Source organism: Nannobrachium achirus (genome assembly GCF_963921795.1).
Source record: "Nannobrachium achirus genome assembly, chromosome: 2".
Lineage (NCBI taxonomy): Eukaryota > Metazoa > Chordata > Actinopteri > Myctophiformes > Myctophidae > Nannobrachium > Nannobrachium achirus.
Window position 1 is genome coordinate 63,738,857 of NC_137811.1, and position 25,587 is coordinate 63,764,443.

The 25,587-nt window shown below is 43.2% G+C and overlaps 1 protein-coding gene across 2 annotated transcripts in view; it reads right to left on the bottom strand.

The window, feature by feature from the left end:
• dyrk1b (dual-specificity tyrosine-(Y)-phosphorylation regulated kinase 1B) overlaps window positions 1-25,587 on the bottom strand; it is a 167,120-nt gene that overhangs the window by 69,088 nt on the left and 72,445 nt on the right. For both annotated transcript variants that reach the window (XM_080747110.1, XM_080747109.1), the window contains exons 2-11: window positions 23,790-23,944; window positions 19,998-20,117; window positions 18,671-18,859; window positions 17,454-17,601; window positions 15,576-15,725; window positions 13,741-13,877; window positions 12,525-12,671; window positions 11,835-11,975; window positions 10,974-11,094; window positions 10,456-10,638 (exon numbers count right to left, since the gene is read on the bottom strand). In XM_080747110.1, coding sequence (XP_080603236.1) covers window positions 10,456-10,638; window positions 10,974-11,094; window positions 11,835-11,975; window positions 12,525-12,671; window positions 13,741-13,877; window positions 15,576-15,725; window positions 17,454-17,601; window positions 18,671-18,859; window positions 19,998-20,117; window positions 23,790-23,864 — 1,411 coding nt within the window. In that variant the 5' untranslated portion in view covers window positions 23,865-23,944. The remainder of the gene's footprint in view (window positions 1-10,455; window positions 10,639-10,973; window positions 11,095-11,834; window positions 11,976-12,524; window positions 12,672-13,740; window positions 13,878-15,575; window positions 15,726-17,453; window positions 17,602-18,670; window positions 18,860-19,997; window positions 20,118-23,789; window positions 23,945-25,587) is intronic.

Below are 25,587 nucleotides of genomic sequence, written 5' to 3' on the forward strand. Positions count from 1 at the left end.
CATTTTGAATTTTCTCCAAAACACACTTTTTGCTCCTTTTCCTACATATTTTCTTCACATGTCACGAAAATGGGTACACATGATCTATGAACCCATGCAATGAACATAGTCAAGGGATATTTTGATAGTCCATACCGTTTGTTCGTAACGGGCTTGCAAAGTTAGCGGGCGGGGCCCGTTTTGCAAACAATAGCCAGAAATCACAAACAAAACGTCGAGTCAACACTGAATTTCTACCATAGGTTGCGGGTGGCTTACTCAACGAATCCCCAAAAGCATTTCCAATTTGACCCGTAGGGGGCGTCACAAACGCGCAAAACGTAACCGTTTCGTGCCAAAACACGTTTTTCAGAGGGAACGACCCTCTCAAACAGAAACGCAGACGACTTGGCGGATGATCTCACGGTCCAAACCGCTGCACGAGGTCGCGCATTTAGCGAGCTGCACTGCAGGCACACTTGTCAAAATTGACTCTGTCAATTCTAGTATTGACTTTACAAGCGCACTCTCTAAACTTCGCCACGCTACTCCTCCCACAGTTTTTGCACCACACACTTGCGCCATATGTCAAAACGACCGGCTTACTCGGGAATCGTGTGCTAGTAACTTGCTAAGAGAAAGGTTCTATAGTTTAATTGATATTAATTTATTAGTGAATTAATTTTTCCCCATTGACTTATAATGGGACAATGCAAAAAGTCACATTCAAGTATTTTTCTCTCGCAAACCATAGGGGCTACAGTTTCAAACCTCGGAGAGGAGATTCATAATGATTTTAAGAATAAATCGAAAAATAATTACATCACTCATCCTCATGGTGGCGCTATAACAGCTCACTTTACGTTTTGCCCCGTAACTCTTGAACCGTAGATCGGAAAATGAAAATTATTTTTTCCCTGTATTCCTTGGGTCAAGACGCATCTCCCCATATAGGGCACGCCCATTTGCGTAGGGATAGATTTTCCGCCATCTTGAATTTTCTCCAAAACACACTTTTTGCTTCTTTTCCTACATATTTTCTTCAAATGTCTTAAAAACCGGTACACATGATCTATGAAGCCATGCGATAAACATAGTCAAAGGATATTTCGATAGTCCATACCGTTCGTTCGTAACGCGCTTCCAAAGTTAAAGGGAGGGGCCCGTTTCGCAAACGATAGCCATAAATCACAAACAATAGGTCGAGTCAACACTGAATTTCAACCACAGGTCGGGGGTGGCATACTCAACGGATCCCCAAAAGCATTTCCACTTCGACCCCTAGGGGGCGTCACAAACGCGCCAAACGAAACCGTTTCGTGCCAGAACGCGTTTTTCACGGGGACCGACCCTCTCACGACGAAACGCAGACGACTCGGCGGACGGTCTCACGGTCCGAACCGCTGCACGAGGTCGCGCATTTAGCGCGCTGCAGGCACACTTGTCAAAATTGACTCTGTCAATTCTAGTTAAGTGTGCCTATGCATAGCATTGGCAACTTATTGCAATCGCTCATATTTATGTATGTATGTATGTATGTCCATGCTTTTCCCCAAAGTTTGGCACGCTACTCCTCCCACAGTTTTCGCACCACACACTCGCGCCATATGTCAAATCGACCGGCTTACTCGGGAATGGTGTGCTAGTAACTTGCTAAGAGAAAGGTTCTATAGTTTAATTGATATGAATTTATTAGTGAATTAATTTCCCCCATTGACTTATAATGGGAATTGCCAAAACTCACATTCAATTATTTTTCGCTCGCAAACCATAGGGGCTACAGTTTCAAGACTTGGAGAGGAGGTTCATAATGATTTCAAGGATTAAATAAAAAATAATAGTGTCGTTTGGCCTCATGGTGGCGCTATAACAGCCCACTTTACCTTTTGGCCTGTAACTGTTGAACCGTAGGTCGGAAAATTAAAATTCTTTTTTCCCTGGATTCCTTGGGTCAAGACGCATCTCCCCATATAGGCCACGCCCATTTGCGCCAGGATAGATTTTCCGCCATCTTGAATTTTCTCCAAAACACACTTTTTGCTCCTTTTCCTACATATTTTCTTCAAATTGCACAAAAAACGGTACACATGATCTATGAACCCATGCAATGAACATACTCAAGGGATATTGCGATAGTCCATTACGTTCGTTCGTAACGCGCTTCCAAAGTTAGCGGGAGGGGCCCGTTTTGCAAACAATAGCCATAAATCACAAACAAAAGGTCCAGTCAACACTGAATTTCAACCACAGGTCGGGGGTGGCATACTCAACGATCCCCAAAAGCATTTCCAATTGGCCACATGGTGGCGCTATAACGGACCACTTGCCTCGTAACTCTTGAACCATAGGTCGGAGAATTAAAATTCTTTTTTCCCTGGATTCCTTGGGTCACGACGCATCTCTCCATATAGGACACGCCAATTTGCACATGGGAAGATTTTTCACCATTTCAAATTTTCTCCAAAACACACTTTTTGCATTTTTTCCTACATATTTTCTTCAAATGTCACAAAAATGGGTACACATGATCTACTAACCCATGCAATGAACATAGTCAAGGGATATGTCTATAGTCCATACCATTCGTTCGTAACGGGCTTCCAGAGTTAGCGGGAGGGGCCCGTTTTGCAAATAATAGCCATAAATCACAAACAAAACGTTGAGTCAGCAATGAATTTCAACCACAGGCTGCGGGTGGCTTACTCAAGGAATCCCCAAAAGCGTTTCCAATTCGACCCGTAGGGGGCGTCACAAACGCGCAAAACGTAATTGTCCCCATTGACTTATAATGGGAGAAAGCAGAAATTCACATTCAAGTATTTTTCTTTCGCAAAGCATAGGGGCTACAGTTTCAAACCTTGCAGAGGAGATTCATAATGATTTTAAGAATAAATCAAAAAATAATTACATCACTCATCCTCATGGTGGCGCTATAACGGCCCACTTTACGTTTTGCCCCGTAACTCTTGAACCGTAGATCGGAAAATTAAAATTATTTTTTCCCTGGATTCCTTGGGTCAAGACGCATCTCTCGATATAGGCCACGCCCATTTGCGTAGGGATAGATTTTCCGCCATCTTGAATTTTCTCCAAAACACACTTTTTGCTCCTTTTCCTACATATTTTCTTCAAATGTCTTAAAAACCGGTACACTTGATCTATGAAGCCACGCGATAAACATAGTCAAAGGATATTTCGATAGTCCGTACCGTTCGTTCGTAACGCGCTTCCAAACTTAGCGGGAGGGGCACGTTTCGCAAACAATAGCCATAAATCACAAACAATAGGTCGAGTCAACACCGAATTTCAACCACAGGTCGGGGGTGGCATACTCAACGGATCCCCAAAAGCATTTCCACTTCGACCCCTAGGGGGCGTCACAAACGCGCGAAACGTAACCGTTTCGTGCCGGAACGCGTTTTTCACGGGGACCGACCCTCTCACAACGAAACGCGGACGACTCGGCGGACGGTCTCGCGGTCCGAACCGCTGCACGAGGTCGCGCATTTATGGAGCTGCACTGCAGGCACACTTGTCAAAATTGACTCTGTCAATTCTAGTGTTGAATTTACAAGCGCACTCTCCCAAAGTTTGGCACGCTACTCCTCCCACAGTTTTTGCACCACACACTCGCGCCATATGTCAAATCGACCGGCTTACGCGGGAATCGTGTGCTAGTAAGTTGCTAAGAGAAAGGTTCTATAGTTTAATTGATATTAATTTATTAGTGAATTAATTTTCCCCATTGACTTATAATGGGAATCGCATTCCATTATTTTTCTCTCGCAAACCATAGGGGCTACAGTTTCAAGACTTGGAGAGGAGGTTCATAATGATTTCAAGGATTTAATAAAAAATAATAGTGTCATTTGGCCTCATGGTGGCGCTATAACAGCCCAGTTTACGTTTTGGCCTGTAACTGTTGAACCGTAGGTCGGAAAATTTAAATTATTTTTTCCCTGGATTCCTTGGGTCAAGACGCATCTCCCGATATAGGCCACGCCCATTTGCGCCAGGATAGATTTTCCGCCATCTTGAATTTTCTCCAAAACACACTTTTTGCTCCTTTTCCCACATATTTTCTTCAAATGTCTTAAAAACCGGTACACATGATCTATGAAGCCATGCGATAAACATAGTCAAAGGATATTTCGATAGTCCATACCGTTCGTTCGTAACGCGCTTCCAAAGTTAGCGGGAGGGGCCCGTTTGGCAAAAAATTGCCCTAACTCACAAACAAAAGGTCGAGTCAACACTGAATTTCAACCACAGGTCGCGGGTGGCATACTCAACAGATCCCCAAAAGCATTTCCACTTCGACCCCTAGGGGGCGTCACAAACGCGCGAAACGTAACCGTTTCGTGCCGGAACGCGTTTTTCACGGGGACCGACCCTCTCACAACAAAACGCAGACGACTCGGCGGACGGTCTCACGGTCAAAACCGCCGCACGAGGTCGCGCATTTATGGAGCTGCACTGCAGGCACACTTGTCAAAATTGACCGTGTCAATTCTAGTGTATGTATGTCCATGCTTTTCCCCAAAGTTTGACACGTTTCACAGACCACAGTTTTTGCGCCACACACTCGCGCCATATGTCAAACCGACCGGGTTACTCGGGAATGGTGTGCTAGTAACTTGCTAAGAGAAAGGTTCTATAGTTTAATTGATATTAATTTATTAGTGAATTAATTTTTCCCCATCGACTTATAATGGGACAATGCAAAAAGTCACATTCAAGTATTTTTCTCTCGCAAACCATAGGGGCTACAGTTTCAAGAATTGGAGAGGAGGTTCAAAATGATTTCAAGGATTAAATAAAAAATAATAGTGTCATTTGGCCTCATGGTGGCGCTATAACACCCCAGTTTACGTTTTGGCCTGTAACTGTTGAACTGTAGGTCGAAAAATTAAAATTATTTTTTCCCTGGATTCCTTGGGTCAAGACGCATCTCCCCATATAGGCCACGCCCATTTGCGCCAGGATAGATTTTCCGCCATCTTGAATTTTCTCCAAAACACACTTTTTGCTCCTTTTCCTACATATTTTCTTCAAATGTCTTAAAAACCGGTACACATGATCTATGAAGCCACGCGATGAAGATATTCAAAGGATATTTCGATAGTCCGTACTGTTCGTTCGTAACGCGCTTCCAAAGTTAGCGGGAGGGGCACGTTTCACAAAAAATTGCCCTAACTCACAAACAAAAGGTCGAGTCGACACTAAATTTCAACCACAGGTCGCGGGTGGCATACTCAACGGATCCCCAAAAGCATTTCCACTTCGACCCCTAGGGGGCGTCACAAACGCGCCAAACGAAACCGTTTCGTGCCAGAACGCGTTTTTCGAGGGGACCGACCCTCTCACAACGAAACGCGGACGACTCGGCGGACGGTCTCACGGTCCGAACCGCCGCACGAGGTCTCGCATTTAGCGCGCTGCAGGCACACTTGTCAAAATTGACTCTGTCAATTCTAGTTTAAGTCTGTCCATGCAATTCCCCAAAAGTTTGGCACGCTACTCCTCCCACAGTTTTTGCACCACACACTCGCGCCATATGTCAAACCGACCGGGTTACTCGGGAATGGTGTGCTAGTAACTTGCTAAGAGAAAGGTTCTATAGTTTAATTGATATTAATTTATTAGTGAATTAATTTTCCCCATTGACTTATAATGGGAATTGCATACAATTATTTTTCTCTCGCAAACCATAGGGGCTACAGTTTCAAGACTCGGAGAGGAGGTTCATAATGATTTCAAGGATTAAATAAAAAATAATTGTGTCATTTGGCCTCATGGTGGCGCTATAACAGCCCAGTTTACGTTTTGGCCTGTAACTGTTGAACCGTAGGTCGGAAAATTAAAATTATTTTTTCCCTGGATTCCTTGGGTCATGACGCATCTCCCCATATAGGCCACGCCCATTTGCGTATGGGTAGATTTTCCGCCATCTTGAATTTTCTCCAAAACACACTTTTTGCTCCTTTTCCTACATATTTTCTTCAAATGTCTTAAAAACCGGTACACATGATCTATGAAGCCACGCGATAAACATAGTCAAAGAATATTTCGATAGTCCATACCGTTCGCTCGTAACGCGCTTCCAAACTTAGCGGGAGGGGCACGTTTCGCAAACAATAGCCATAAATCACAAACAATAGGAAGAGTCAACACTGAATTTCAACCACAGGTCGGGGGTGGCATACTCAACGGATCCCCAAAAGCATTTCCACTTCGACCCCTAGGGGGCGTCACAAACGCGCCAAACGAAACCGTTTCGTGCCAGAACGCGTTTTTCGAGGGGACCGACCCTCTCACAACGAAACGCGGACGACTCGGCGGACGGTCTCACGGTCCGAACCGCCGCACGAGGTCGCGCATTTAGCGCGCTGCAGGCACACTTGTCAAAATTGACTCTGTCAATTCTAGTTAAGTGTGCCTATGCATAGCATGGGCAGACTTATTGTTATCACTCATACTTAAGCCAGACATGGAGACACACACACATGTATTTCCCCAAAGTTTGGCACGCTACTCCTCCCACAGTTTTTGCACCACACACTCGCGCCATATGTCAAATCGACCGGCTTACGCGGGAATCGTGTGCTATCAACTTGCTAAGAGAAAGGTTCTATAGTTTAATTGATATGAATTTATTAAGAAATTAATTAACCCTTACCTGTCCCCATTGACTTATAATGGGAATCGCATTCAATAATTTTTCTCTCGCAAACCATAGGGGCTACAGTTTCAAGACTCAGAGAGGAGGTTCATAATGATTACAAGGAATAAATAAAAAATAATAGCGTCATTTGGCCTCATGGTGGCGCTATAACAGCCCAGTGTACGTTTTGGCCTGTAACTGTTGAACCGTAGGTCGGAAAATTAAACTTATTTTTTCCCCGGATTCCTTGGGCCAAGACGCATCTCCCCATATAGGCCACGCCCATTTGCGCCAGGATAGATTTTCCGCCATCTTGAATTTTCTCCGAAACACACTTTTTGCTCCTTTTCCTACATATTTTCTTCAAATGTCTTAAAAACCGGTACACGTGATCTATGAAGCCACGCGATAAACATAGTCAAAGGATATTTCGATAGTCTATACCGTTCATTCGTAACGTGCTTCCAAAGTTAGCGGGAGGGGCCCGTTTTGCAAACAATAGCCATAAATCACAAACAAAAGGTCCATTCAACACTGAATTTCAACCACAGTTCGGGGGTGGCATACTCAACGAATCCCAAAAAGCATTTCCACTTGGCCACATGGTGATTAATTAACCCTTACCTGTCCCCATTGACTTATAATGGGAATCGCATTCAATAATTTTTCTCTCGCAAACCATAGGGGCTACAGTTTCAAGACTCAGAGAGGAGGTTCATAATGATTACAAGGAATAAATAAAAAATAATAGCGTCATTTGGCCTCATGGTGGCGCTATAACAGCCCAGTGTACGTTTTGGCCTGTAACTGTTGAACCGTAGGTCGGAAAATTAAACTTATTTTTTCCCCGGATTCCTTGGGCCAAGACGCATCTCCCCATATAGGCCACGCCCATTTGCGCCAGGATAGATTTTCCGCCATCTTGAATTTTCTCCGAAACACACTTTTTGCTCCTTTTCCTACATATTTTCTTCAAATGTCTTAAAAACCGGTACACGTGATCTATGAAGCCACGCGATAAACATAGTCAAAGGATATTTCGATAGTCTATACCGTTCATTCGTAACGTGCTTCCAAAGTTAGCGGGAGGGGCCCGTTTTGCAAACAATAGCCATAAATCACAAACAAAAGGTCCATTCAACACTGAATTTCAACCACAGTTCGGGGGTGGCATACTCAACGAATCCCAAAAAGCATTTCCACTTGGCCACATGGTGGCGCTATAACGGACCGCTTGCCTCGTAACTCTTGAACCGTAGGTCACAGAATTACAATTCTTTTTTCCCTGGATTCCTTGTTAAGTGTGCCTATGCATAGCATGGGCAGACTTATTGTTATCACTCATACTTAAGCCAGACAGACATACACACATGGATTTCCCCAAAGTTTGGCACGCTACTCCTCCCACAGTTTTTGCACCACACACTCGCGCCATATGTCAAATCGACCGGCTTACGCGGGAATCGTGTGCTAGTAACTTGCTAAGAGAAAGGTACTATAGTTTAATTGATATGAATTTATTAGTGAATTAATTTTCCCCATTGACTTATAATGGGAATCGCAAAACTCACATTCAATTATTTTTCTCTCGCAAACCATAGGGGCTACAGTTTCAAGACTTGGAGAGGAGGTTCATAATGATTTCAAGGATTAAATAATAAATAATAGTGTCATTTGGCCTCATGGTGGCGCTATAACAGCCCAGTTTACGTTTTGGCCTGTAACTGTTGAACCGTAGGTCGGAAAATGAAAATTCTTTTTTCCCTGGATTCCTTGGGTCATGACGCATCTCCCCATATAGGCCCCGCCCATTTGCGTAGGGCTAGATTTTCCGCCATTTTGAATTTTCTCCAAAACACACTTTTTGCTCCTTTTCCCACATATTTTCTTCAAATGTCACAAAAAGCGGTACACATGATCTATGAACCCACCCGATGAACCTATTCAAGGGATATTTCGATAGTCCTTACCGTTCGTCCGTAACGCGATTCCAAAGTTAGCGGGAGGGGCCCGTTTCGCAAACAATAGCCATAAATAACAAACAAAAGGTCGGGTCAACACCGAATTTCACTTAAAGGTCGGGGGTGGCATACTCTACGTATCCCGTAAAGCATTTCCACTTCGACCCGTAGGGGGCGTCACAAGCGCGCGAAACGTAACCCTTTCGGGCCAAAACGCGTTTTTTCACGGGGAACGACCCTCTCACAACGAAACGCAGACGACTCGGCGGACGGTCTCACGGTCCGAACCGCCGCACGAGGTCGCGCATTTAGCGAGCTGCACTGCAGGCACACTTGTCAAAATTGACTCTGTCAATTCTAGTTAAGTGTGCCTATGCATAGCATGGGCAACTTATTGCAATCGCTCATATTTATGTATGTATGTATGTATGTCCATGCTTTTCCCCAAAGTTTGACACGTTTCACAGACCACAGTTTTTGCGCCACACACTCGCGCCATATGTCAAACCGACCGGGTTACTCGGGAATGGTGTGCTAGTAACTTGCTAAGAGAAAGGTTCTATAGTTTAATTGATATTAATTTATTAGTGAATTAATTTTCCCCATTGACTTATAATGGGAATCGCATACAATTATTTTTCTCTCGCAAACCATAGGGGCTACAGTTTCAAGACTCGGAGAGGAGGTTCATAATGATTTCAAGGATTAAATAAAAAATAATTGTGTCATTTGGCCTCATGGTGGCGCTATAACGGCCCACTTTACGTTTTGGCCTGTAACTCTTGAACCGTAGGTCGGAAAATTGAAATTATTTTTCCCTGGATTCCTTGGGTCGAGACGCATGTCCCCATATAGGCCACGCCCATTTGCGTATGGGTAGATTTTCCGCCATCTTGAATTTTCTCCAAAACACACTTTTTGCTCCTTTTCCTACATATTTTCTTCAAATGTCTTAAAAACCGGTACACATGATCTATGAAGCCACGCGATAAACATAGTCAAAGGATATTTCGATAGTCCGTACCGTTCATTCGTAACGCGCTTCCAAACTTAGCGGGAGGGGCACGTTTCGCAAACAATAGCCATAAATCACAAACAACAGGTCGAGTCAACACTGAATTTCAACCATAGGTCATGGTGGCATACTCAACGGATCCCAAAAGCATTTCCACTTCGACCCCTAGGGGGCGTCACAAACGCGCGAAACGAAACCGTTTCGTGCCAGAACGCGTTTTTCGAGGGGACCGACCCTCTCGCGACGAAACGCGGACGACTCGGCGGACGGTCTCACGGTCCGAACCGCCGCACGAGGTCGCGCATTTAGCGCGCTGCAGGCACACTTGTCAAAATTGACTCTGTCAATTCTAGTGTGAAACATTGTTTTCTCACTCAACAGTAAACAAACCAACATAAATTTTAAGTGTATAGAGGTATCTGCACATTTCTAAAGTGCCAATTTAAGGACTTTTTAATACCCCTAAAATGACAAATTAAACATCGGCCAAATTGTCAAATATATAGAGGCAGAAATTGTGAAAATAGCCGATCTACATGCTCACAACGCCTCCGCATTGTGAGCATGTAGATCTGCTATTTTCACAATAGAATATTTTTTCATTTTTTGTTCAACTTTCAACTTTCGACTTTCTCTGGTGGGAGTCGACGTGTGTAATGAAGTCGACTGAGTCGACTTGTCGACTTTTTCGTTAATGCCCTATGCCTCACACTACAGAAACAGGCCCTATGAGCCTCATGGCTCGGCACGGCAAACTATAATTAAGTTAATAATGTTTTTTTTTCTTCTACAAATGTTAGGATATGTTCATGTTAAAAAGTATAGTGCGTATGTACCAGAGCTGGACACAGAGCTGGTGGTGGAGGTGGAGTGGGAGTGGTCCATGGCAGGAGAGGTGGATGTAGATGAACTGGTGTTGGTTCCTTCATCTGTTGTCTTTTTAAAGAAGTTGTGCTGCAGGGCGTAGAAGGGCGTGATGCGGCTCTTGGGGTCGTAGTCCAGCATGCGCAGGATCAGGTCTGGGCACACAAACGAGACGCCGTTAGGTCAATGCTATTGCTGACACCGATCCTAGCGCCGTTACTATGACGATTCATCCGGGCAACATGAAATCCCGTCGCCAACGATGAATGGTAGCCGATCTGCAACGCATTGTGAGCTTGTAGATCTGCCATTTTTGGCTAATGTTCCCTCCATTAATCAATCATGGGCTTCAAGTGTTTAACTTAATAGTCCGTCGTACAACGGTGTCGTATGACGGAAATAGCAGATCCATAAGCTCCAAGGCATCACATGGGCCATTCCCAGGCAGCAAGCCACTGTCACTAACACAACGGCTATATGGACAACTTACCTTTGAACTTCAGGTAGTCACAGGGGGCGTGGCCTGCTTCACCTGCCCGCCTCCCCCCTGGCCCTCCTGTCTCCACCCCCAAGATCTCATGGAGACGCCGCGTGGCTGGGGGCTTGTACTCCTGCCACAACACACACACACACACACACACACACGTTCGTATATTTTCCAACTTTTTCAAAAATAGTGGAAGTAGCAGATTTCCACTATTAAGGTTTTCTAGAAAGTATAAAGTCATTGAATATTTTAGTATTTCTTTATGTGTTCAGGCTATTTGTCATATCTGCCCTGTGCAACTTCAAAGCCTAAAAGCCAAACAGAGATGGAATTTTTGTTCATAATATGAACAAAGATTATGTTCAGGACGATTAATGACAATTAATCGTCAAGTGAAATTTCATAATAGCAACAGCCCTAGTGATCCTGTGACTTCTAGAGGTGGGACGATTCACTTACCTCCCGATTCGATTTCGATACCTAGGGTGACGATTCGATTTATATCACGATTCTTGATTTTATTGCGATTCAATATCACGATTATTGAGATGTTTTCCTCCCGAATTACACTGCTTTTTTTATAAACTTTGGATTTAAAATGTTTAGGTGGTTGTCGTACGACCACAGCACTTTCCATCAGCCATTAGCGTAGCAGAAAGTGGAGAGAGGCTTCAGCTACTTTAGAGGCAGTATGATTTTCATTTTTTAAACTCATTGTAAATAGTTTCAGCTTCTGAACTTAAATAATCAAGACTTTTAATCATGGCATTAAAAATCGCGATACTTGAGTGAATGGATTTTTTTGCCCACCCCTAGTGACTTCCCGGTGAGTGTGGGATGAAGGCTATGTGGAGGTGAAGGTACCTTCTTAACGTCCTTGTTCTTCTTAACCGTCCACAGCCCGTCTGACAATTTGTCAAAATACTTCCTGGCTTTAGGAGCAGCGTCCAACATGTGACTCGGGGGAACTCCCAGAACCTCTACGATCTTATTCATCTGGTCCACCTAGTCACACACACACACACACACACACAGAAAGACATAGGTGGAAAGACAGGGAAGTTGATTAGCGTACCATATAATTCTACTTTCTTATCAATTTGGTCTAACTCGACCAGATGATGATATAGATCTAACATCAACTTTACAACTTTAAATGACTTAATTAAACATTAAATTACATTATTAACACATAACGCATACATGTGTCATATTCTGCACCAGTGGTTCTCAAAGTGGATTCCAGGGACTCTGTGGGTTCCTTTAGGGGGGTCTAAATGGACCCATACAAGTCTGTAACTCTGACAGTGTACAAATGGAACCAAATGAACCCGTCAGGGTTTATTTGGTTCTATTTGTACACTGTCAGAGTTAAGGGGAAACCTTGAAATTTGCAAGTTTGAGAAACACTGTTCTACACTGTCAGGAGCACTAACTGGTTTGCATGGACGCCTGTTGTCAGTGCTGTGTGTGCGTGAGTGTGCATGCGTGCAAGTGTGTGTGTGTGTGTGTGTGTGTGTGTGTGTGCGTGCGTGCGTGCGGTGGCATAGGTACCTCATTGGACCCACTGAAGAGGGGCTCTCCAGTATGCATCTCCACCAGGATACAACCCAGTGACCACATGTCGATGGCCAGGTCGTACGGCATCCCCAACAGAACCTCAGGAGAACGATAGAACCTGCTCTGGATGTACTGGTAGATCTGAGAGAGAGAGAGAGAGAGAGAGAGAGAGAGAGAGAGAGAGAGAGAGAGAGAGAGAGAGAGAGAGATTAGGACTTCATTCATACTAGTGTTGATCAACCAGTTTCATTTCAACAATCCACGTTTCTGGTTTCAAGATCAGCAGCTGTAGTCAGGTGCAATGTTTTCAGTAAAACCATGTTAGAATGGAAATATACAGTAATCCATTACTGCATACCACATTATATGCTCTGATGCAGCCTGACAGCGAGTCGTGGGTTCGATTCCCGAGCCCGACAACCTGTGTGTCACTCCCCGTCCCTGCGACATACTGTACTAGCAAGGGGGTGTACTTGTACATCAAGCTGCCTCACGCTACAGAAACAGGGAGATAGGCTCCTGCCCTATGGGCCTCATGGCTCGGCAAGGCTTGCTTACTTCTCCCCTCTCTCCCTCAAGCTTCCTGTCACTCTACACTCCACTATCAGAATAAAGGTAAACCCCCCCCCCCCCCGCCAAACAAATACATAATAATAATAATATATATACTTCAATATTCATTTACTTTTAGCGAGTCATATCGTCACCACAATATTAAATAATGTTATTATTGAATGTTTTCCCAATACTGTGCAGCCCTACTGTACACGCACACACAGAAAAGGTTTTAATACCAATATAAACCTTTAAAGAATGTCTTAAAATGAAGCTCAACTTCCATTTCAATTATTAGACTGTAGAGTGAAAGTGTGAATTGACTCTGGTGTGAGTAAACATTGCTGCAATTTACGCTGTTGACCACAGTGAGGTGCTGTGGCCTGACAGTCTATATTCAGAATCAGATGTATTTTTTGTCCAAGTACATACTTTAAAGCTATTTGACTCAGCTTGACCGATACCCCATAAGGTTCACACAGTAATACAACACAGCAACGTGTGTTGTGCAGCACATGCATTTGGCGCGCGTGTGTGTGTGTGTGTGTGTGTGTGTGTGTGTGTGTGTGTGTGTGTGTGTGAGAGAGAGCGAGAGCGTGTGCGTGTCTGCGAGTGTGTGTGTGTGTGTGTGTGTGTGCGTGTGTGTGTTGCTCACCCTCTGTCCCAGCTGACATGATGATCCAAAGTCAACTATTTTGATGGCAGATCTTTTAGGGTTACACAGTAAGATGTTCTCCGGTTTCAGATCGCAGTGGATTATTGACAGCTCTGGAGTGGCCAGGAATAATAATGCTGTGGGCAAGAATTATTATTATTATTATAGTTATCATAATTAATACATCATGGCTTATGAACTGATACTGGACCAATAGCCAATAACTACAAACACCAATTCCAGAGTTTGAGGTCACTCCCGAGATCCTTACCCTGACCTACACCAAAATGCCTGCATTTTAAACTTTAACACCCTTATCATTTCAATGTAACCGTATACCTAAACAAAACCAGTTCTAACATAATGCCTAAACACAATGATTTTTAACCGTATACAGTAGCCTACCTAAAACCTAACCATCTCTACAATAATATCTGAAGACATTTTCCAAAGTGACTCTTTGCACACTTTTATTAAAACAACTAACATAACATGCATTACATTACAATAATTGAGAAACCATCTCAATAAGCGATTGTAAACTCATGCAGCCAGGATTCCTGAAAGTGAGACTTGGATTAGATTATCAAGGAGATTTGTAATTGTTGTCAGTCAAAGTCTGTCCAGGAGATGGCGCTCCAACCTCTGAATAAACAAACAAATCCTTGTACCTCCTCTCACAGGTCCTACCCTGATATTTTAGTGCCACTTCTGCATCATCTGATCCTGTTCTCTCTGGATCGGCCTTGTATTGCAGCTCATGTCTGAATTGAAGCTTGTTGTACGGGAGAGTGTTTTTTGAGGTCTTGTAGTCTAGAATTATTGAATGCTTTATTTTTGAAAAAAATCTTTGAATAAATGTATTTTCAAATTTTGCTTCTGGGGGGTCCCTGGAACTAAATATTTTGAGATGGGGGGTCCGTGGCCAAATACATATCCTTTGGGGGTCCTCTACATGAAAAGGTTTGAGAACCACTGACATAGTAGTTCAGTTAAGTGAAAAGGACTTTTTCTTTGACGATAGCTATAGCCAGATTGCTGACATAGAAACATAGGTTTTTCAAAAAATCTTAGAAGGATTCAAAAGACACTTATAGAATCGGGTCAAAATTTGCTATTTTTCAATAGCCAAAGCATAAAATAATGATACACAATAATGTTTACCCGTTCTAAATGGGTTAAGCACTGTTGGTCTGACCAGTTCAACATTCACCAGGTTAGCATTCACCAGTGTCAGCAGGTTAGCATTTCACCAGGTTAGCATTCACCAGCGTTAGTTTTAATGAGGTTAAGGTTAGGTTTAGGTGTATCTCTGTCCCCCTGACTTTCGTCACCTCCGCGCAGCCAATCACAAGCTTCCGCTGCCTTAACCCAGTTGCTTTTTTGATACACTCGGACTGAAAGACCTGCAAAAAACATTCTCCCCTCGTTGTATGGCTGCACTTGAAAGGGAGTCATCCGAAAGGGACTCCCGCTCAGCCTTAACTAAACCTTCTGTGGCAAATTAGTTGTCCAAATGTGTATCCTCCACTTCATGCTTAATATATAACTTAATTGTCCGACAAAAAATAACATTGCTGTACGACAAGATATATGTTGGGCTTAACCAACTTGAACCCCAGCATCATAATTCTGGGGCCAATAATAGCATATCTAAAGGCTCACAACGCATCGCTGCGACTTGTTCTGAGCTTGTAGATCTGCTATTTTTCCGATGTAGAGGGAACAAGAGCACACCAAGTATCGTGTAACTCCTGTCCGATCTTACTGAGTAGAGAAGGTTTTAAGTGGTGTGACGGCTGTCGACGGGGGCTGTGTGTGTGCTCACTGCTTACCTGTGCAGAGCTGCTGTGCAAATTTCCTGGTTAGGTTGAGGGAGACCCCTCTGAAGTTGGTGTTCCTCAGCAGGTCGTACAGGTTGTAACTCAACAACTCAAACACCAAACACAGGTGGTTCCTGAACATAAAGTGACGCTTCAGGTGGACTAGAGAGAGAGAGAGATAGAGAGAGAGAGAGAGAGATAGATAGGGGGAAAGCAAGTGAGCAAGAGACAGGCAAGTATCCCGCAAGCCCAGTGTACATCCGACTCCAATTAAACACATTCAACCTGGCATTGGGCATGGGCATCTCCTTCAAAACTGCCCTGAAAACTCACCTTTCAGGAGGCCAGAGGCGGAGGTTAGTGAGCACCCCCCCCCCCCCCCCCCCCCCCTCTTACCTTAGCCCACCCCCTTGTTTCCCCTACCTTGTACATAAGTGTTTTTATATGATGATTTTTGAATGTACTTCCAACGTAAAAAAGACTGTAAAAGGACTTATTTGGGATGCTCCTTTTAGGCGGGGTGTTTAACTGTACTACCTTTTTTTTTTTTTTCAATCAATCAATCAATTATAGGCAGAAGTTTAAAAAAAATAGGTATTGGCATACTCAATGTTAAGTTACTTGGGATCAGGGTAAAAAAAAAAAAACTCTGATCGGAACATCCCTACATTTTACACCAATGGTTCTTAACCTGTGGGTCGGGACCCCCAGATAATTAGCCTAATGTGAAACATTGTTTTCTCACTCAACAGTAGACAAAACAACACAAAGTTTAAGTGTATAGACTATAGAGGGTATGTGCACATTTCTAAAGTGACAATTTAAGGACTTTTTAATACAAATATTAGAGGCAGAAATTGTGAAAAATAGCCGATCTACATGCTCACGAGTCGCAACGCGAGGCGCTGTGAGCATGTAGATCTGCTATTTTCACAATAGAACCATGTTATACAAAAAGTAATTCGTCAACTCTTAGTGCTTGTCATCATTTAAAATATGATGAGAACCACTGTTTTACACTAAATCTTTACAACTGTGTTTCAACATTAGTACATGTACTGCCAATTGTCAAATATAAATGTAAGTATGTGTATGACTGGTACAAGCCCACCCATCTGCATCAACCTCAGGTATTATGTAATTTCGACCTTGACCTTGATTGTGACCTTGGCCTTTGACCTTTTTTGACCAAAAAGTGAATAATCCCTTGGGGACAGCCTGCTATAGCCTACCATTCATTCACGACACGTCTGATGAATACGTTTTCCCCTTTGTTCTCATTTTTAACATTGTCATTCACTGTGACCTTGACCTTTGACCTTTTCACCCCTGAAGTGAATTAACTGTTCAAGGGAGGCATGCTGGTCATTCCCACCAAGTCTCATGAAAACTCCCACGTTCATGGTTGAGTTATTTTGGTGAAAGAGAGATTGACACACACACACACACGCACACGCACACGCACACACACACACACACACACACACACACACACACACACACACACACACACACACTAACAATTACAACACCCTGCCATGCATGCAGGCTAATAAAGTGTATTATTATTATTATTAGCGGTGTAAACACTTTTTAAATAGTTTAACTTCCATTCTGTAATATAAAAAGGTGTCAGGTTTGAACCCCACTACAGCCATGTGTCATGTCAAAATGCTCTTGAGCAGAAGTAGGTCGATGGCCTATATTAGCAGTGAGCTATAAGAGGAGAGAACCCGGGTTGGAATGAAGCTTCGTTTACACTGCACTGGCTGTGTGTGTGTGTGTGTGTGTGTGTGTGTGTGTGTGTGTGTGTGTGTGTGTGTGTGTGTGTGTGTGTGTGTGTGTGTGTGTGTGTGTGTGTGTGTGTGTGTGTGTGTGCGCGTGCCTCACCTATATAATATTTCATCTCGGTGTCGTGCTTGTTCATGAGTTCCAGCAGTCGTAGTTCGATCTGCGCCTGGTTCAGAAAGGCCTTCTTGTTCTTGATGATCTTAATGGCCACCCATTCCTGTTCGTGATGGTCGTAGGCCTTCACCACCTGCAGGTAGAACACACGTCAAAAGGTCACAACCAGGGACTGGACGATACGATAAATCACGTCACGATTATTGTGCCCAAAATAATCCAGATTTGAGATATTATCGCGATAATCAAACATATGCCTAATACTCTTAAAATCAGGGTTCCCACAGATTTCTACCAATGAATTTCCAAAACTTTTCCAGAATATTTAACCCAATTTCCAGGACTATATAACAACAATTCAGCGCAATAGCGAATCTCTTACTCCTATGTGCAATGCCCAAAGACAGGCAGTGTAGCAAAAATAAAGCTGCGAACGGACCGTGGCGTGCATGCGGATCGTGCACGATGGACACGCACATGCCCACGTCAAAAGGTAAGAAAATCGTGGCAGGCCAGGCAGGGAACCCTCAATGTCGATTTATGGTGGCAGTAAATGAGTTAACAAAATCAATAACCAATAAAACAATGCATAGCCATTTTTTCCAGAACCTTCCAGGACCCTTGATCAATTCCCAAACTTTTCCAGTACTGGAAAAATATTTTTCTAATTTCATAAATATTTCCAGGAATTTCATGACCATGGAAACCCTGTAAAATGCCACTTTTATCAACCACTTGAACCCCTGCATCCATATTCTGGGGCTAGAACATTTGCCAAAAAAATAGCACATCTACAAGCTCACAACACAAGCTCGTAGATCGGCTATTTTTTGGCAAAGATATTTGGTAGTGAAAAAAAAATATGTTTACAGGTGCGTTTTAAAGTGGATCAAAGGTGAATTGAGCCCAGTGTATGACAGAGGACAATTTCACGATATTAAAATCTCTGTGATATGCCTCACAATGCCTCCCATGGCTAAGCATGGTAGGCATTGTAGATCGTCTATTTCCGCTATTCGTTGCACGACGAAGTACATAGGACGGAAGTGGATAATGATGCCGTCTGTCCCACACAGTTCACACTTCACTTCCGTTTCATTATTACTTCATCTCCATTATCCTCTTTCTTCCCTCCTTCACCTCTACTACCCCACCCCCCCCTTCTCTCTCTCTCTCTCTCTCTCTCCTCCTCCTCTCCCCACCTGTCCGAATGAGCCCTTTCCGATCAGAGAGTCGATCTCGTAGCGGTCCAGCCACTTCTCTCCGTTCTTGACGATGTAGTCGTAGTTGTCGTCATCGTATCCATCGTTGTAAACCTTCCTCTCCTTCTTGGTACTGCTGTCCTCTGGAGGAACCTGCTGCGCCCGCCGCTTCTTCTTAGTATAATACACCTGGTGGAGACACAGTCATTATATTAGTAGGGCTGTCACCATTATGACATTTTACATGACCATTAATTGTGACTCAGATAATTGCGATTAACGATTTCATTGTGTTTTTGTCGTTGACAATTACATTTCTGTATGGCTTGCAAATGGCATATATGACACATAACCTAAATATAAAAAGAAATGGCTGACATATTTGACAACTTTATACTTAAAAAAAGAACATGATAGTGGAAATAGCCGATCTAGAAGTTAACAACATGTCGTATCGTGGCACAACGTCTGTATATCAGGTCTGAGGGCTACAAGCTAACAATAGCTAACAGATACAAGTAGATCTATAATTTAACATGTTGCGATGAAACACGTTCTTATGCTTAATTTATGCTCATTTGTAATGACGAAGTAAAAATCATGCTTTAGCTTGTAGATTTGTTCTGTTTGGGCAAGCATATAAATTATGAATAAATTAGTCAATACTTAATTTCAGTAGCAAACGTATGGCCCTGTCATTGCTGTGTAGAGAATGATGGTTTCTGTGAACAGCCTTCAATAGAGTAGATCATATGCATATGGCTATGATGTTTTAGCTCAAATTTTATTAAAAAGTTCCATGGGCTACAAATGGCCCCCACAAAACAGTGAAAAGTGATGATTCATCACTAAACCATCGTTCTGTGGGTCCGATTTTAGCCCAAGGAATGTTTTTCGTGCAAAAAAAATGCTTGCAATGGATTCAGCATTATGAAAGACCCCTAGTTTTACCCCTCACATACTACTGCAGATGTATTTATTTTATTTTTTTCCTGTATAGTAAATTAATGGGAAACAAACACAAATCAGTTTTTTTATGAGGTTTCCCCCGGGAGTTGAATTTCATTATTATTACACACCTTTAGAAACACATTGGTGAAGAAATTTCTTGGTAATGATTTATTTCGCAGATTGGTCAAATATTTTATAAAATCCCCTTACTAATAATAAGATGCAAGTCTTGATGAGGTGCATGTTTTCACCGCATTGATAAGTTGTGTGCGTGCTCTTACGGTATCTCACTGATGTGCTTGTAAGTCTTGATGAGGTGTGTGTGTGTGTGTGTGTGTGTGTGTGTGTGTGTGTGTGTGCGTGTGTGTGTTCTTACCTCATTGATGTGCTTGTAAGTCTTGATGAGGTCTACAGAGAGTTTCCTCAGTGGAGCGCTGGCCGGGTCTCTGAAACTAGGGGGAATCCTCCGCTGGAGTATGGTCATATCAGACAGCACCTACACACACACACACACACACACACACACAGAGAAAGACAAAAGCATTTAGGCCAGGGGTCTTCAACGTTTTCAGGCCAAGGACCCCTTAGTTGAGAGGGAGATGAAGCAGGGACCCCCACAACCTGTTCATAGATTCCATATAGTTTCATCGTTTGACGGCACAATTTGTGTTTTCAGGTATTTAACCACTTGAACTGTCAATACTTAATAAACTTGACCACTCTGTACTGGGACTGACTGCTCTTCTACCCCTCTACACCAAACCTCGTTGCTGAAAATAGCTGATCTACAAGCTCACAACGCCTCGCGCTGCGAGGCATTGTGAGCTTGTAGGTCGGCTATTTTTTGGCTAAAGTTCTCAGAATATGGACACTAGGGTTCAAGTGGTTAATATGAAAAAAGAGAATAAGGTTTCTATCATCAAGATTTGGAGGACCCCCTGTAGTAACTCTGAGGACCCCCTAGGGGTCCCGGACCCCCTGTTGAAGACCCCTGAACTAAAGGTAACCTATGTCTCATGTGGAAGGAGGACACATTCGATTACCATGGCACATCGTGCCACCATAAGGGGAACACACACTGGCTGCGGACGGCGCATGTCAAAACAGCCGCAACCCGTTATTTTTCAATGAACCTCCCCACACCTCATAAAGCGCCCTCTTCCGGAAAGCATTCACATTTCTGGATTACGGAAGTTGGTGGTTTACTAGGCTAACCCAGTGTTTCTCAATTGGGATACGCCGGGGTACTGCAGGGGGTATGTGAGAAAAAACTAGAAAATGAGAATATGTATTTTAGTGTCAATATGTATTTTTGTTGTCAATGATAAAACAGACAGACTTTGTGTGAACTTGCTCAGATGTAAATTGTTAAACCAAATTACAACTGTTTGAATTGAATAGAAATAGAAAGCAATGTTTATTTGTCATTATGCTGTTTTATTTTGTCAATTTTCTAAGCAACATGCTGCATTCAGGGGAAGGGGGTACTCTGTGTCAGAAATCGCTTCAGAAATCAGTATCAGGGGGTACTGCAGCCAAAATAGTTTGAGAAACACTGGGCTAACCCACACCGGCGGCACCAGCCGCACTCGGGCACGCGTTCCGTTCACGCCTCGCCCGCCGCTCCGATGCGTCTATCTTCCAGGCGTGCCGCACGGTGAAAGATTTGCGCAGCCTGTCCGCAGCCGGTGTGTGTTCCCCTTTATTCGTTACCTCTCCAAAAGGTAACAGGTATTGGTAAGAAGCAGAAGATGCGGCTGTTCAAATGAAATGAACAGTTAAAATGGCCAAAACGTTAAAATAATGACACACTATCACAACTATCATTTTCCTAAAAATGCTTCCTACGTAGGAAGGATAGTTGCAAATAAAACGGTGCTACCCATGGCATTGGTCGGAAGGTTCATTGTCCGAATTTGTTAAGAATACTATGCCTAACTCTAACCCTAACCCTAACCTTAACCTCAGTAACCCTAACTTAATTCGGACTAATGAACCTTCAGACTTATGGGCAGTCCCCAATAAAACGGCACCCTAGAGTCACCAACACATTCATATCTAGGGTTTTTCAGCCTGATTTTGAGGTCCTTTTTAGTCTAGTCTAGTGGCCAGCAGAAGGAGGGGCTGTTAAGGAGAAGGGATCACGTGGGTCATAGATCAGGACATTGACAGATGAACAGAATTCAGACCTAACCAGACCCTTCTGGTGGTGGGTTAATCACTTAAAGGCATAGTTCAGCCCCAAAATGCCCTTTTTTTCCTATCGATTACTCACCCCATGGAAATGACTGACGTCTGACATCAAAGATGTCTGACATCATAGACCACATGAGACACAATATGTCCATATATGGGCAATCCAAGATACAGTATGGGCTTAAAATTGATGACATCAGAGATATCCACATATCGGCATAAAAGGGATCAAGGGCGTGATTGTCATCAATGATGTTCTTCTGAAATCATTGTGATGTCATAACACTTCAGCTATATCCTTCTGCTGAGCTCGGATGAGGTGTCACGCACAGAATCGGCAGGTTTAGTAAATGCGACCTACGGTCACAATAAATTCAGACCTAACTGGACCATTATTATTACCATTAAATTAATATAACTAAACAGATCAGTCTACTGAGTTAAAACGCTTGTACTTTCACCAAGTTCTTGACTTTGGTTTAAATCAAGTGTTTTAAAACATTCAGTGATCTTATTTGACAGAGCAATTGGGTAGTGATTACTAGTGAATGGTTAGGGGAGGTGTTCCACACACTGCCCACAGCTAGAGGTCGCTGTAGGCAGCGCTTACCAATAATGAACTCAAGGAGATGTTCACTGTAGGCTTGGGCTGACATTTGATAATATAAAATAGTATGACGTTATTTTGGGGGCATTTTGTGCCATGCATACATATCCATTTTTCACCTTTTAAATTTGTTGTGCTATTGAACACTCTTTAGGTCTGTGTGTGTGTGTGTGTGTGTGTGTGTGTGTGTGTGTGTGTGTGTGTGTGTGTGAGTGTGTGTTTTACAAATATTGAACCAATTAAAAGTATTAAAAAATCACTTCTGACTAAATCTCCCAAACTTTCGGTCTAGCAACTCTTAACTTTGGAGAAACATTTCGTTTTTTCCATCAGTGATTATAATGTTGGCTTCGACAGGTGCTATATGAGCTGTATATGTGCACTTATCGCCCACCCCTGTGGCGATATAGGGGTGGGCGATATGGTGATAAATATCGTTGAGATGATACAATGTATCCACGATATGCCTTTTCACAGATATCGTATATATCATGATACAATGAGGGAGCCTTATAAAATAATCCTGTTGAATTGTTAATACAGAGATTCATTGTAGAATTCATTTAAATCTGCATTTTTGTCTAAATCAGTAGTTCTCAAACTTTATAATGTCAAGGTCTCCCCATAACTCTGACAGTATACAAATGAAACCAAATATTTTGTTTAATTTGTATACTGTCAGGGTCCATATCTCCCACCCCAATGTGCACTTGAGCTGTATTTGGGTAAAGTGATGATAAAATAAGGACACAATCAAGTATCTGTATAAAATCATCATACCAACTTTGGCATGAAAAGTTAATACGTTTCTACCTGACAGCAGATACGGGATATACTGTATACTATAGTGCAGGGGTCTTCAACATTGTCAGGCCAAGGATCCCAGTTGAGAGAGATGAAGCAGGGACCCCCAGATTCCATATAGTTTCATTGTTTGACAGCACAATCATCAGTGTATTTTGGATTCATGTAAATTTGTGTTATCAGATATGTAACCACTTGAACCGTCAATACTTAATAAACTTGACCTTTCACTCTGTACTTAGTCTGCTCTTTTTTTCCCTCTACACCAAACCTCTTTACCAAAAATAGCCATCTACAAGCTCACAACGCCTCGCGCTGTGAGGCGTTGTGAACTTGTAGATCTGCTATTTTTTTGTCTAAAGTTATCAGAATATGGACGCTATGGTTCAAGTGGTTAATATAAAAAATTTGAAGGACCCCCTGTAGTAACTCTGAGGACCCCTGTTGAAGACCCCTGCTATAGTGGTTAAAGCACATTAACCTGCAACCCTACTACTGCACTGGAACTATACTGTATGTGTATGTACATGTACAGTGCGTGCGTGCGTGCGTGCAGGTTACCTGCTGCTGCTCGGCCATGGAGTGGATGGAGCTGAAGGAGGGGTGTGTGTGTGAGTGTGTGTGCTGGCTGGTCATGGCTGGCTCAGCGGGGGAGAAGCCCTGGGCAGCAGAGGAAGAGGAGGAGGTGGAGGGGGGACATCCTGAGCTACTTCCACCTAGAGAAAGAGAGAGAGAGAGAGAGAGAGAGAGAGACACAGAGAGAGAGTAGGATACAGAAAGAGATAGAGGAAGGAGAGAGGAGGAGAAGAGAAAATGTCAATTGTTGTCAGACAATACAGGAAATGAGTAATGGTTTGGTCGTGGTGTCAGCGAATTTTGTGTGTCGTCAATAAAGCCACCCTTTGATTTGATTTTAACTGGCAGGAAGAGAGAGGAAGGGAGAGAGAGAGAGAGCGGAGAGAGAGCGAGAGGGAAAGAAAGGGGATTGTTGTCCCACAACTCCGGAAGTGAGCAATGAGAGAGAGAGAGAGAGAGAGAGAGGGAGAGAGGGAGAGAGGGAGGGGGGTTGCAAATCATGTTGCAAGACTGACAAATTGCTGTCCTCTGGTTGTGATCATGTTCATCAGGTATAGACGAATCCACGGAGCGACAATCATAACCGCGGTGTCAAGCGTCTCCGCTTTGCACCGCGACACCGCAACTACTGTACACGGCAGCGCTCTGAGGATTGGTCTCTATATGCTCTCACACTGCTGGTTAACAGGACAGCTACCAGCTGGTCTGCCGGTCCCTCATACCCACACTGATGCCAGTCAACCAGCTTCTACCGACTGTGACACATGGACCCAAACTATTAGGTCCACAACACCTCCAAACACAGCTCATAGAACCACGCACTCAAAACACTCACTTTTCAAAGCTCTCTACTCAAGCGGTTCTCAAACCTTTTGATTTTCAAGGACCCCCATAACTCTGAGAGTTAAAGACCTGTAAGGGTCCGTTTGGAACCCAGAGGGACCCCCACTTTGAGAACAAACGTGTTGCTCCACATACACCTACTTTCTAGTCTGAGGAGAATCATTACAACTGGATTAGCACTGACTGAGGTAAAGCGGTGGTCAAATTAGCACAAAGCTACGCAGTGATGTGTCGTGTTCCCCGTGCACATTAGTCGGAACACTCGCTAAGGACAAATAAAAACGATCGCTAACAGTTGCCAATTGATTTTGCTCTTTGCCACTGCAGTTCAACCTTGTTGGACTTTGCCTGAACATTTGTCTTTTTGCCACGGTGTGTGAAGAAATGTCACATGTGAAAGTAAACGGAAATCTACCTGTATTCTATTCCAGCAGACAACGCAATGAAATAAAGGGGTAGAGAGAATACGAAATAACCCGATTTTCTGTCCATTCCTTAAGTATAAATATAACACATAACGTCTCCTCCCCAGCCGACCCACTTAAAGATAGTTTAAGTGATATGTTACGGTTAAACCAAAAGGTTTCTAGTACAAGTTAAGGCTCTACTGTATATTCGGATTGTAATCACTGCTGTGTATAGCGGTTGTTCAATAACAGGGGTTTCCCCCATCTCTCCAGCTCTTTAATGAACAGAAAGTACATTTTCAGGTGGGTTGCCAATTTCAGCCAATCAAGAGAGAGTACCCATTTATCAGCTTCAGCTTTATTGTGTTCCAGTTCAAATGTGTCTGCTGAGTGCTCACTTCTTTGTGTCATCATCACTCATCACTTCCTGTGTCCTGTATGGGTTCTCTCTCCTGATTGGATAACATGTGTATTACTAAAGAGCTGGGGAGATAGGGGAGACCCCTGCTACTGAACATTGCAGAATGCAGAGC